This window comes from Camelina sativa, chromosome 15, assembly GCF_030686135.1.
Source record: "Camelina sativa cultivar CO46 ecotype springtype chromosome 15, ASM3068613v1".
Classification (NCBI taxonomy): domain Eukaryota; kingdom Viridiplantae; phylum Streptophyta; class Magnoliopsida; order Brassicales; family Brassicaceae; genus Camelina; species Camelina sativa.
The window spans coordinates 15,137,146-15,150,748 of NC_141894.1; the positions used below are offsets into that span (position 1 = coordinate 15,137,146).

The 13,603-nt window shown below is 30.2% G+C and overlaps 1 protein-coding gene across 4 annotated transcripts; it reads left to right on the forward strand.

Moving 5' to 3' along the window:
• The first annotated feature begins 1,983 nt into the window (after window positions 1-1,983).
• On the forward strand, window positions 1,984-8,536 carry LOC104746892 (putative acyl-activating enzyme 16, chloroplastic). 4 transcript variants are annotated; one of them, XM_010468434.2, is made up of 18 exons: window positions 1,984-2,552; window positions 2,903-3,094; window positions 3,516-3,630; window positions 4,173-4,300; window positions 4,706-4,914; window positions 4,996-5,111; window positions 5,223-5,372; window positions 5,501-5,568; window positions 5,903-6,008; window positions 6,102-6,260; window positions 6,383-6,436; window positions 6,539-6,619; window positions 6,824-6,961; window positions 7,428-7,587; window positions 7,711-7,790; window positions 7,889-8,037; window positions 8,155-8,212; window positions 8,307-8,536. In XM_010468434.2, exons 3-18 carry the CDS (start codon window positions 3,574-3,576, stop codon window positions 8,397-8,399), a joined length of 1,806 nt encoding a protein of 601 aa, XP_010466736.2. In that variant the 5' UTR covers window positions 1,984-2,552; window positions 2,903-3,094; window positions 3,516-3,573; the 3' UTR covers window positions 8,400-8,536. The 4 variants fall into 4 exon arrangements, with proteins under 4 accessions (XP_010466736.2, XP_010466735.2, XP_087345214.1 ...); XM_010468433.2 differs by having other exon boundaries at window positions 2,093-2,552; window positions 4,213-4,300; XM_087489088.1 differs by having other exon boundaries at window positions 2,099-2,552; window positions 4,213-4,300; window positions 4,681-4,914.
• The last annotated feature ends 5,067 nt before the right edge of the window (window positions 8,537-13,603 follow it).

A 13,603-nucleotide genomic window follows, 5' to 3' on the forward strand; every position in this document is an offset into this window, starting at 1 on the left:
CTTTTACATTAAAAAAAGTAATATATCTTCGTTTTTAAAAATTCAAATCACAACATATGCAGCAGAAATTCTGCATATTTATTATATGAAAATTCCAAACAATTGGTAAATAAAATAAAAAAATATGATAGGAGAATCATAATTTGAAATCCTAATAAAATCTTTCAAATCTAGTTATTAAAAATAATTTTATTGTCTACTTAGATATAAAATCTTAGTTTTTGAAATTCTAATTGGTTTATATTTCAAAATAAATACTTAATAATTTGAAATCCTAATAAAATCTTTCAAATCTAGTTATTAAAAATAATTTTATTGTCTACTTAGATATAAAATCTTAGTTTTTGAAATTCTAATTGGTTTATATTTCAAAATAAATACTTAATAATTTTCGTCCATAATTTTATTAGAGATAGAAAAAAAATTTTTTAACTAATAATTATCTGTATTTTTTAAAAATCTTAGCTGTTAATTTTTTTTTTATCAAGTACATATTAGTTTTAATTTGAATAGATTTTTTATTTTATCTGTCAGCATTTTTTTAATTAATTAGATTTGTTTAATTAATTAATTAATCTTAATTAAATTTTTCTAATGGCAATTAAATGTAATTTTGTACACAATCTAAGGTTAGTTTTATATTTGTACTTCCCAATTAATACAGTAGGATAGGGAAAAATACTAAAGAATAAAGAAAGAGACACAAGTAGTTCTAAAATCAAAGTTGTAAATAAATATATAAATAAAAAATCAATGTATTAGTGTAAGTATCATCAACTCTTATTATTATTTTTGGTAGATTGATTGAAAACTTTGATTTAATCAATCAATCTAGTTGATATTAATTTTTTCCAATTTCTTTTTATTTTTTTAAAAATTTATTTCTACTTAATTTTTTTTTTTTTTTTTTGCAGCCACGAACTATTGGTTTACGGAAATTTGTGCCTTTATTCTTATTGCACAAGGTCTCCAGTCGATGGTCGCTATAATTTTTCAATCGATGAGGTTGTCGATACTTTTCTGTAGACTTTTTTTATTCTACCGTATGCACTTGTTCTTTTTGTTGGCAAAAATGCACTTGATTTCCACTTTTATAATTGAAAATAACAAATAACAAATATTATAACATCTTCAACCCCACTTTATTTTAGAGTTAAATACGTGGTTTAATGTATCATTTTAGAAAAATATCTTATTCATTTATTCATTTTAATTGTTAACTTTTAGGTTTGGATACAAATATATTGATTAGATATTTGGTTACTGTGTAGGATTTAATTTAGGATATAAAGATTAGAAATTGATTAGTTTTGATATATCTCTTTTGTAAATGAAGTATTTTGATTTTCATGATTTGTTCTTGTTATATACAAAATAACCTTAAAGAGACCAAACTTGTTTAACCTTAAAGAGACCAAACTTGTTTATGTAAGAATTTGGATTTTCTATGTTTTATATTAGTTTACTTACATATTATGTTATAATTGTTAAAATGCATTATTGTGGTGTTTTGTTAGTATAAACACAATGTTTTGGAATTTTCATGAAATAACTACAAATTAGTAGAAATGTGGAAAATTAGCCAAGATAAATTTATGGCATTGATTGTAGCAAATAGCCACATATTAATTTCTTGCTAACTTATGGCTATAAATAGACACATCTTTATCAAATCTGAAAATTTATAAAATTTTATAAGATTTATAATGTATTTTTGGATATTAAATAATACTTGGAGACTCGATCCACATATTTATAAGATTTTTAAAAAGGTTTTAAAAAAAATTATACGATATTTATAATATATATATATATATATATAATTTTACTTAAATATAAAGATAGTTTATGTTTATAAAATACACACATCGAATAAATATCAAAATTTTAATGGTATTTTAAATAAAAATATTAAAAGGGATATTTTTTGTGAAATGTGATTTTGGAAAAGATATATATATATATTTTTAAGTCCTCTATTAAATAGTGCCTCGAAAATAATCATAAAACAAATTATTAAATAAGAATCATAATTTTTGGTAGATTGATTTAACTTATATAAGGTGAATGACACGCAAGTAGTTCTAAAATCAAAGTTGTAAATAAATATATTAATGTCAAAAAAGAAATGTAATAGAGTATGATCAACTCTGTTTTGTTTTTATTATCTCTGAGACTCTGAAGTTGCCATGCTTCTGTAGCGGTGCCAACCAACTTGGAACTGATCTTTCTTTCTTTCTTATTTTTTTCTCTCTGTGATATAATCGTAATCACGACATCGACATGCTCTCTCGTCTCTTTCTTCTTCTTCCACCTTTCTTGCTTCTTCATCTCTCTCTCTTTCTCCTCTCATCTCTCCTCACAATAACCCTTTCTTCGTCCTCTACTCCTCAACCATGGCGTCAACGTCTCTGGGACCTTCGATTCTCGTTTCTCACGGCTCCCCTGCTCCTCAATTTCAAGTTTCTGGGGTCAGGTTGGTGTTTGGTTACAAGGGTTTTGACCGCAGAAGAGCTTCACGACGGGGATTTCGAGTTCTCTGCGAGTCCACGGCGAGTTCTTTTAATCACTCACTTCGAAAATTTCCTTTTTTGGGTTCGATTCTTTTGTTGCGAACTAAATTAAAAACTGTTCCTTTTTGGTTTGTGGACTTTAAAAATTGCTCCTTTTACTTTGGTTTTAGAAGTAAGTAATCTGAAAAGAAGGGTTGGTTTAAGTTTAGCTGTTGCACTAAACCAGAACAACAACGAGTGGCTCAGTCTTGTTAGTTTAAAATACTTGTCTAAGGTAGTGGCTAAGTCTTGTTAGTTTAGGATTAGGATACTTGGTTTAAGTCTTATGAAAAGCTGAGTTGACTTTGATTTGAATGGTATGTAACACCCGTTGTGTATCTTTATTATAGATTCAGGAGAAGGAGTTAAGGCGGTGTTCTCCTTTCTTGGAACGCTCATCTTTGCCAAAGGAGGCTGCTTTACGCTCTAATGAATGGAGGGCTGTTCCTGATATTTGGAGATCATCTGTTGAGAAGTACGGTGACAAAGTTGCGGTGGTGGATCCCTATCATGACCCGCCATCTACGTTCACGTACAGACAGGTAACAGCTGCTTTGCTGGAGTCACTTTGGATCTCCATACTTTTGGAACAGAGGTCTTTTTTAAGTAGGAGTCAGAACTTAGGGAAACAACTGAAGTTCAAGAGTTGAGATTGAGTTGGCCTTCAGCTTTATTTCTTTATCTATTAGTTCTGTAATTTGTATAGATATTCTGAAGCTGCGTATCTTATCTGCTTGTTAATTAGTGAAGGTGCTGAAGATGAACCATATTTGTATGTTTGGAAGCATACTAAATTGATACTTTTAATGATTATCGTCTGGCATGTCCCTTTGTGTTTGTTATTTTTATTTCAACTGTATATCTGCCTGATAAATAGGTGGGTTATAACTTTTGAAGTTTTCAGTGATGTTAAATTTGGATGAGTAATTCGATGTTTTCATTTCAATCATCTTAAAACTGCAGTTGGAACAAGAAATCTTGGACTTTGTTGAGGGTTTGCGAGTCGTTGGAGTGAAAGCAGATGAGAAGATTGCACTTTTCGCTGATAACTCTTGTCGATGGCTTGTTGCGGATCAAGGTATGTGGTTTATTATATAGAAACGCTGTAGGAAACTCACTAACTATTGTCTATTACATAATTTGCTTAAAGCTTGAGGCTTACCCGTTATTGGATTATGTCATGAAACTTGAATATTGAGCTTGTCATTGCTTACCGTACACATTAATTATCGGTCATTTCCATTCCAGGACAACCAATGATCTGTTGAAATATGTTTTGGGGTGTTTCTGCTCTTTGATTTTCGTCCTTATAAATTCATGCTGCTTCACCTATTCAAACACCTATCTATCCATTCTTTAAATGTTTCTGTAAGGGAAAATGGTTCAACCTTAAGACTTTTAAAGTTTTTTACTTTAGTTCGAAAGCCTTTCATTTGATAGATAATCATCTATGCCTAAATTTCATGCCCAAATAAGTGAAAGTATGGAAATTTATATGACATTATCAGTTCACAATAACCTTATGATGCTCACATGTTAAGTTGTTTTAAACTGCCCTGCTTTACTGCAGTCATTCTAATTATGTCGTTTGGTTCTTCGATTTTTCTTTTTTCTCCGCAGGTATTGGTATGTTTACCTACTCTTTACTACTTTATGCCAGGTATAATGGCTACAGGAGCAGTCAATGTTGTTAGAGGATCCAGATCCTCTATTGAAGAGTTACTGCAGATATACTGTCATTCGGAAAGGTACATCTAAACCATTTCGTTCCTTTGTGTTGAATTTTTATCGCCACATTTACTTACCACTTGTGTCATCAAAATTTCTTGTTTTCATGAACCATTTTTAGAACTTCTGTCACTTCAGATAGCATCTTGCTATTTTTCTGAGTCCATGAGAGATTTCGTTTGGTTTCCATAGTGATCCACAGTCTTTATTAGGCGTAAATTTATTCAACATCTTGATTTCACATTTGTCTTATCATTCTTCATTATGTGACTTTCCTATAGAGGCGTCGTTAATCAAGGAGATTCGTAAATGACAGAGACAGAATTCTTTGGTTTTTAGTTGTCTTTTAAATTACCTACTATGCGCGTCTCTAATTCCTTGTTTTCAAATTTTTTTACAGTACGGAGTTGTGATTTGTTTTGCAGTGTAGCTCTTGTTGTGGATAACCCTGAGTTTTACAACCGCATTACTGAGTCATTTTCTTACAAAGCACCTCCAAGATTTGTGATTCTTCTATGGGGAGACAAATCGTCGTTGGTTACAGTGGGTAGGCAGACACCAGTCTATAGTTACAACGAAATTAAAAGATTTGGACAAGAGAGACGTGCAAAATTTGCAAGATCTAATGATGCTAGTAAGTGCCACATCTACTCTCTTTATCATTTATGTAGCCACTTTAGTGTTTTTGGGAGTGCTAAAAGATAAATGACTGCAGGGAAGTATGAATATGAATTCATCGATCCAGATGATACAGCCACAATTATGTATACCAGCGGAACCACGGGAAATCCAAAAGGTGTTATGCTCACACATCAGAATTTGTTACACCAGGTTCAAGGCCAAGACTTCTCATCAATTTATGTTCACCTTTATAAAATACTGAGTTTGCTATTACGTTCTGAAAGAAAATTTGTTTGTTTGGTATTTTGAATTACTCTACAGATAAGAAATTTATCCGACTTTGTGCCTGCTGAAGCTGGGGAAAGATTTCTAAGTATGTTGCCATCATGGCATGCCTATGAACGGGCTTGTGAATACTTCATATTTACATGTGGAGTAGAGCAAAAGTATACGTCTATAAGATTCTTAAAGGTAAGTCTCTCTATGTTATTGTTACACAGTGAAAACCTAAAAGAAACATCTTATCCTTGAAAATGGGAGACGATGAAACGTTGCACCTTTGGATTTGAAACATTTTTTTTTTTTGGTTTTTGTTACAGGATGATCTCAAGCAGTATCAACCACACTATCTCATTTCAGTTCCTTTAGTATATGAGACACTCTACAGGTATGCAACTTTACAAGCATTTTTTGCGCATAAGATTCAAATACTTTCAGATAGGTTATATTGTTACTGAAGTTTACTGATAAGAGATTATGAGTCACTGTTCGTATGCATATGTTGTATATATTTTAAAGCCATCTCACGCAACTGAGAGCTAAGTATAAGATTTCCCTCATGGCTGTATCTACTCGGTCATTCAAGATTTACAATGAAATTGTTTTTTTTTTTATTTTTTGTTTTTTTTATTTATTTTATTTTATTTTTTTACAATGAAATTGTTTCTTCCATGATTTCAATCATTATCTAAACATCTTTCTCTATTTTTTGGGAATTGCAGTGGGATTCAAAAGCAAATTTCTACAAGCTCCCCTGCTCGTAAATTTGTGGCGCTTACATTGATCAAAGTCAGCCTTGCATATATGGAGATGAGAAGAATTTCTGAGGTTTGCAAACCAGATGTGTCCTCTTTAGTATTTCGTACTGCCTAATAGTTTGTGGTAATAGAGTTGTGATAAGTTCTTTGCTCTTGTATCCAGGGTCTTTGTTTGACAAAAAATCAAAAGCCTCCAATGTATGTTGTTTCGTTGGTGGATTGGTTATGGGCGAGAGTAGTTGCGTTTGTCCTATTGCCATTGCATATGTTGGCTGAAAAGCTTGTCCACAGAGAAATCCGTTCATCTGTTGGAATAACAAAGGTAGTATTACAACTTTCTACTTCCGGTTTCCTACTTTTATATTTCTAGGCGAAGAAAGATTCTTTAAACTTATCAGAAAGATTGTTAAACTGACTTTGCAATCTAATCTTTGTTTCATCCAGGCTGGTGTTAGCGGAGGTGGTAGTTTACCGATGCATGTTGACAAGTTTTTCGAGGTTAGACTACCAATTTTGCTTCTAGAGATTAATGTTATTTTTTTTTTTGGCATTTAAACAAGTTATTTTGTTCATATGTAAACAGCTTAGTTCTTTATGCAGGCCATCGGTGTGAATGTACAAAATGGGTATGGTTTGACAGAAACCTCACCGGTTGTCTCTGCGCGGAGGCTTAACTGTAATGTAAGTTTAAACTCTCACCAAAGTGACCTCTTCCTTTGTGATCAAGGGAAAATAAGCTCTCATCTTGCACCAAAAGTTTGGGTCACAATCAGTCCAAAAGAGCTATAAAAGAAGACATAACAAGTCTCCTATCTTTTACTCTCTATGTTATGTTACACAGTGACATATTTGTTAAAATTGTATTTTTTTTACTGTTCTATGAAGGTTCTTGGCTCAGTTGGGCACCCTATTAAAGATACAGAATTCAAAATTGTAGATCCTGAGACCGGTTCTGATCTTCCACCTGGTTCAAAGGGCATTGTCAAAGTCAGAGGCCGACCGGTGATGAAAGGTTACTATAAGGTGATACACACTTTCTGCCCTTTGTTTACGACAAATTTGTGAATGGATGACACAACAGTTACAGAATTTTAGCCGTCAAGATTTTGTTTATGATTCTTCTGTTCGTGAGTATATATATTGGCTTCTATGGTGCCCCTGTTTCTCGGATTAGTTTGTTATTAAAAAACTTGTTATAATCTGTGCTGTGCTTTCCGTAAACGTTGATGGCTATCGAGATTTCTTGTCTACTTGTTATACTTTATCCAGAAAGAAATGGACACCTCTTAACTAGTCTATGTATAACTCTTTTCATCTTCAAACTCATCATTCCTCATCTAAAGCATCTCATTGGAATCTAGATTTCTTGCAATCCATTTATTTTTTTTGCTAAATGTGTGAACTCCTGAAACATTCTCTGTGATTTGGATGAAGGCTTTGGGTTTGGTGGTTAGATCAAGTTAACTCATCTTTCTGTTGATTACCTCAGAATCCACTGGCCACCAAGCAAGTTATAGATGAAGATGGATGGTTCAATACTGGAGATATGGGTTGGATTACTCCTCAGCATTCAGTAGGACGGAGTCGTAGCTGTGGAGGTGTCATCGTTCTTGAAGGCCGTGCGAAGGACACAATTGTACTTTCCACAGGTATATCATCTTTTTACACTTTCTTGAATTAAAATTCTGTTTCCAACTGTCTGTATGATTAGCATACATTTTAAACACCGCATGTATTGTTAAAAACGTATGATAACAGCTTGATCGTTGTAGGTGAAAATGTGGAACCATTGGAGATTGAAGAAGCAGCCATGAGAAGCAATTTGATTCAACAGATAGTGGTTATTGGACAGGTACACTTGTTGGAAAGTTTGATTTAGGAACAGTGGTATGGGATGTTTTACGGATTTAATCTTTGGATTTCGATGTGGCCATAATCTTTCGTTCTCAGGATCAACGCCGCCTCGGAGCTATTATTATCCCAAACAAAGAAGCAGCAGAAGGAGCAGCAACGCAGAAAATTTCACCTCTAGATCCTGAAGTCAATGAACTTAGCAAGGAGACGATAACTAGCATGGTCTACGAAGAACTGAGGAAATGGTAATGTATCAGACCAAGTGTTACTCTTTGAGCATCTGGATCCCTCTATCTAATGTATGATTTAAGCGTATACTTGCCCCTAATCAAGCAATTACTCATACATAAACCATAATGCAGGACATCACAATGCTCGTTCCAAGTTGGACCGGTTCTGATCGTGGATGAGCCTTTCACGGTATGTTCTTTTGTTCGGTCTCATTCATTATCTTTTCATTTGGGACTCAAAATATTCAGTCCTTATGTTAACGTTCTATGTAATATCTTTACAGATAGACAACGGATTAATGACACCGACGATGAAAATAAGACGGGACAAGGTGGTTGATCAATACAAGAATGAAATAGAAAGACTCTACAAGTAGCCTAGAAATTTTAGCATGCTCCTTTACGTTTACCTTGTTAAGGATTAGCAAATGTGGACCAGTTCTTACTCAATTGTTAATATAAGCTGCAAATATCGGTTCACGCAGTATAATAAAGCATACCACTTCATGAAAAATAATAAGCTTTTTGTTCTTCGACTATGATGAATTATCCAGTTCTGCAGCACTATAGATACTTATTAGATATTCTTGTACGTTTCATAGAATAGAACTAGTGAAAACCAAATTGTACGTTTGAGTATTAGCGATATCTTAGACTTCTATGTGTAGTTGTTGATACAATTTTTGTATAGCTGGGTTATATTAGCCTCAAAACTCGAAAGTGACAACTTTTGACATTTAACTATATTATCACTTCAAAGCCAAAAGGAGAGTAATGGGAAGTGATGCTTTCTTTTGTATTTCATGTAAAACAAATGCCAAGTATAGCTCTAAAATGGCGGCCATGCTTACGTCATAAGATGTAAAATATACCGTTTTGGTGACTTGACAATATTAAGGTGTGTTAAATGTGTTAGAGCTTCACCTAACTAAGGGTTTGTGCAAGTTGTTTGAAGATCGAATGAGCCTATATGTATTAGTCGATTAGACAAGGACATTTTCAAAAATACATTTTTCTATGTCATTTTCTAAAAATATTATTTCTATGTTGTTCATCTTCAAAAATACCCTTTTTAATATACAAAATAACCAAATTATAAACTCTAAATCCTAAATACTAGACATTATTTTCTTAAAACTATATCCTAAATGTAAAACATAGAACACAAACCTAAAAAAAATTCTAAAAATTTATTTAACATATTATAATTACTAGTACTTAGCGTGTACACTCTCTAAAGGAGATTAGTCTGATGACAAAAGATTCTTATATATGTCGTTCTTCACAATCAAAATAACATATAAGATCACTCGTCGCTGGTCCAACAAACGATATGTCAATCAATTACAAATCTTATATAATATGAGAATGTTTTTTCTAACTTTCTCTGTCAATGCGACACTTGGCGCTCTAAATTTGTGACACATGTGACATGTTTTTCTTATTAATTTTAGAAAGTTTTTTCTAACTTTCTTTACCAATGCGACACTTGGCGCTCTAAATTTATGACACATGTGACATGTTTTTCTAACTAATTTTAAATTAAATATTTTTTAATCTACTTCATTTTATTTTTATCTTATATGGTGTATAGTTTGCTTAAAAGTTTTTTTTCACATTGTTAGAAAAAAATATTTCTACCAACTTTTAGTTTTAGCATATAAGATATTTCCTAATGAAAGCATATACTCCCTCCGTTTCAAAATATAAGATGTTTTAATTAAAGCACGCAGATTAAGAAATTTTTACTTTTAACAAGTTCAACCAATCAGAAACAATACTGCATCATATAAAATACTAAACTAATCTAAAAGTTGCATAGAAACTTGAAAACATCCTATATTGTGAAACAAAAAACTTTTCTAAAACATCCTATATTTTGAAACGGAGGGAGTACCATATAACCTAAAAATAAAACTACTGATCAAACCAATAAAAACAAAAAAAAAGTTTTTATACTTTTAAACTAAAAACTGAAACCAAATTAATTTATGATAGAATAATTTTAAAGTACCAAATATATTCTAATATATTTTTAAAAATTACATTGTATTCAATAATCACATTAATTGTATTAAAGACAAACACAGAAAAATTAAATGTGTATTTAATATTCTATAAGTTACTGGTTGAATGTTTGTAAAACTTATGTACTAAAAGAAAATAAAAATAATATAATGGTATCAGAATATATTTGCTTAATCACCTCATGAAATTACAGAAAACAATAGTTTCCAAAAATAATTTAAAAGGTAATTATTTTTTAATAATTAGAAAATAGAGATAATATATCGAATCTAAAAAAAAATTTGACACACTTTTCTTTTCATGAATTTTATTCATAATTAAATTCGAGATATAGTATAAGATATTTATTAAAGTTTTATGACATGAGCCATAATTTAATATGCATTATTCCAAAAAAAATATATTAAGGGTGATTACTAGATTAGAGAGTAAACACTGAAGCATATGTTAAATCGGGAATACACTTATTATTTATTCAAAATAATCAATGGTGATCCCTCTGTGTAAAACATATTGTCTAGATCATAATCTCATTAGTAAAATACAAAATTCAGGTTTCAAAAGTTTAGTTTATTGATTGGTTGGAGAGTTCATTTTTTTTTAATTAAAAGAACACATTTTCAGCATTCATATAGAGTTTCTAATTTATGATTAGTGAGAAAGTCATGTATCACAAATATAGAGCGCCAAGTGTCGCATTGGCAGGCAAAGTTAGAAAAAAAACCTTCTCATATTACAAATATATATTATTATTGTGACATTTGATGCATCTTCATAACGATAAAAATCTAGAATATACATTTTGCTGAAAATATCTATATTTATATATATATATAATTTTTTTGTCAACCAAACATTCTATATTTATATATTTATTTTTGTACAAAACTGAAAATATCTATATAAAAAGGAGATATAATTTTTTTTTTGGTTTTGTGGGCCTGTAGTTACTAAAGTCCAAACTACAAATAATTTAAGTTAATAAGGTCCAAATAACAAATTAATTAGGTCCAAATAACAAATGAATACATGTGTCAGATATACAGCATGCCAAGTGTCATCTCCTTAGTAAAAGTTGAGGAAAACCTTCTCATATTATATAAGACCTTTTTCTAACTTTTACTCACATTGCGACATTTTGCATTCTCTTTTACCGACACCTGTCATCCTTTATTTATATAATAAGAGAAGGTTTTTCTCAACTTCTCCTTAGAACATGACACCTGGCTTATTATATAACTGACACATGTCCTTTCTTAGTTTTAAAGGCCATTATTTTTAAGTTTTCATATTAGGCTTGACAAAATAAGACCAATTACAAGCCTAACAAATATAATTGACAGCCCTTACACTCATCAGGAGTATACGAACCAATCGATGTCGAATTCACCTGTACTCACCTTCTCACAACCATCGTTCCCAGCAGCTACCACCTCCGATGTACCTTCACATATCTCATAATCATTGGGTTTCTAACTTTTACTCACATTGCTCCATTTGGCATTCTCTTTTACCGACACCTGTCATCCTTTATTTCTATTTTATTATTTAACAAATTTATATCATTTTCAATTCCAAATAGTCATAGTTCTCTTCCTAATGTTGGTACAATTGACATATATTTTTAAATCCACATTAATATCTTAAATTTTTTTATCAAACAAAATCAAATTATTTTATAATAAAATCTCATATTATGTATATGATAAGAAATGTAATATTCTATAACATTTCCTAATAAATAACTGATATTTGATACATCCATTTTAAACATTTTTCTTACATTTTATTTAATTTGTCCTTCATCCTTAAAGTAAAAAAACACACTATTTTATAATAAAAGAAAATATCATAATAAAAATCATATCTTGGATGAGAAATGAAATAGTTTAAATACATGATTATGATTAAGCCTTAATGTAATTTTATAAACCTTAATTTTCACACGTTTTAAAATCATATAATATTTTCTTTCATTGAGTAGACAATAAAGATACATGATTATGATTAAGCCTTAATGTAATTTTATAAACCTTAATTTTCACACGTTTTAAAATCATATAATATTTTCTTTCATTGAGTAGACAATAAAGTTAGTCAGTTCCATACTTCCACTAAAATCCTATTAAATTATGATATATTATACAACTATAGCATCAAACCATACCAACATATTGTGGAGTCAAAAGAAAATCAAATATTAAGATTGAGTTAAAAAATATATAAAGTTGTAAAATCACTTGCAAAAAGATCAATATTTATCAATTTGGTTTTACGATTGAGACTAAAACATATTTTGATTGATTTAATTTCATGGTTACTGACTTCATAATAATTTTCTGGTTATAAAGATCTAGCGAATCATCATATAAGTCTTGATCGCATCCATATATTAAAGCTTTGGAAAAGATGTAGGGAAAAATGAGATTTATCTGGTAATATTTGAGCAAACTATTTTCGTTTTATCTGGTCTCTACACAAACCTAATTTGTGCTAAGACTATCTTTAATATATATTCTATTTTTTACTCTAAAATAGAGCATAGTTTTTTTCAATGTATCACTCTATTTTTGACTCTAAAATAGAGTTAGTGTAAAAAAAAATTGAATATAGAGTAATCCTAGCATTTATTCTTTATAGTAGTGTTGGAGCAAATATTACTCTATAATAGAGTATTGACTTTAAAATAGAGTGTGGTTGGAGATGCTCTAAGAACCTAACAATTTATCACAAAACAATAAAATCCAAAACAAAAGAAATTTGAGGGATTTAATTACTTTAATCAAAAATATTTTTGATATATATGTTTTGTTTATTTTATTTTGCGTCAAAACATGAAAAACCATATATATAAAGGAACACATATTAAAAATTTTAAAATTTTATTACAAAAATTGATTTCTAAATTTGATATATAATATAATTAATTAAAAAAATGTAAATATATCTCGTGCATTGCGCGAGCCTATTTCTAGTTTTAATACGATGACATTGCGTGTCAATCGCAAGAGTTGTTTAGCAATTGTGTAGGTCAGAAATTTAAGCTTGAAAAAAACAATTCATATTGTATCTTGAATCTTTCATACAAATGCCAAAAATCGTAAAAATATTAATATGACTATATACATCATTATGGCTTTTGGTTTGAGTATGTTTCACGAATCGGGTAAAAGAAAGTGAAAAAAAAGGTTAAGAAAAAAAAAAGAGGGACTGATAGACTCACTTTTATATAGAATTGAATTCAGAAAACCTAATGTATTATTATGAAATGAGAGGGGTTATTGGTTCTATGATTTTAATGGATTTGGAAATCATGTGTTATTCAATCATTGATTTAAAAATACTTATCAAAATTATGTGTTATTGGTTCTATGATTTACAAATACTTGTTCAAATCCCATGTTATTGATTTTAATGATTTATTTTTGGATTTCAAAATCCACATTATGTTTTAAATGGATTTGGATGGATTTGAAAGTGTAAAATAGATAGATCCAAATCCAAGGATAAAACATGTTATTTCAAAATCCATGTGTTTTGATTTTTAGAATTT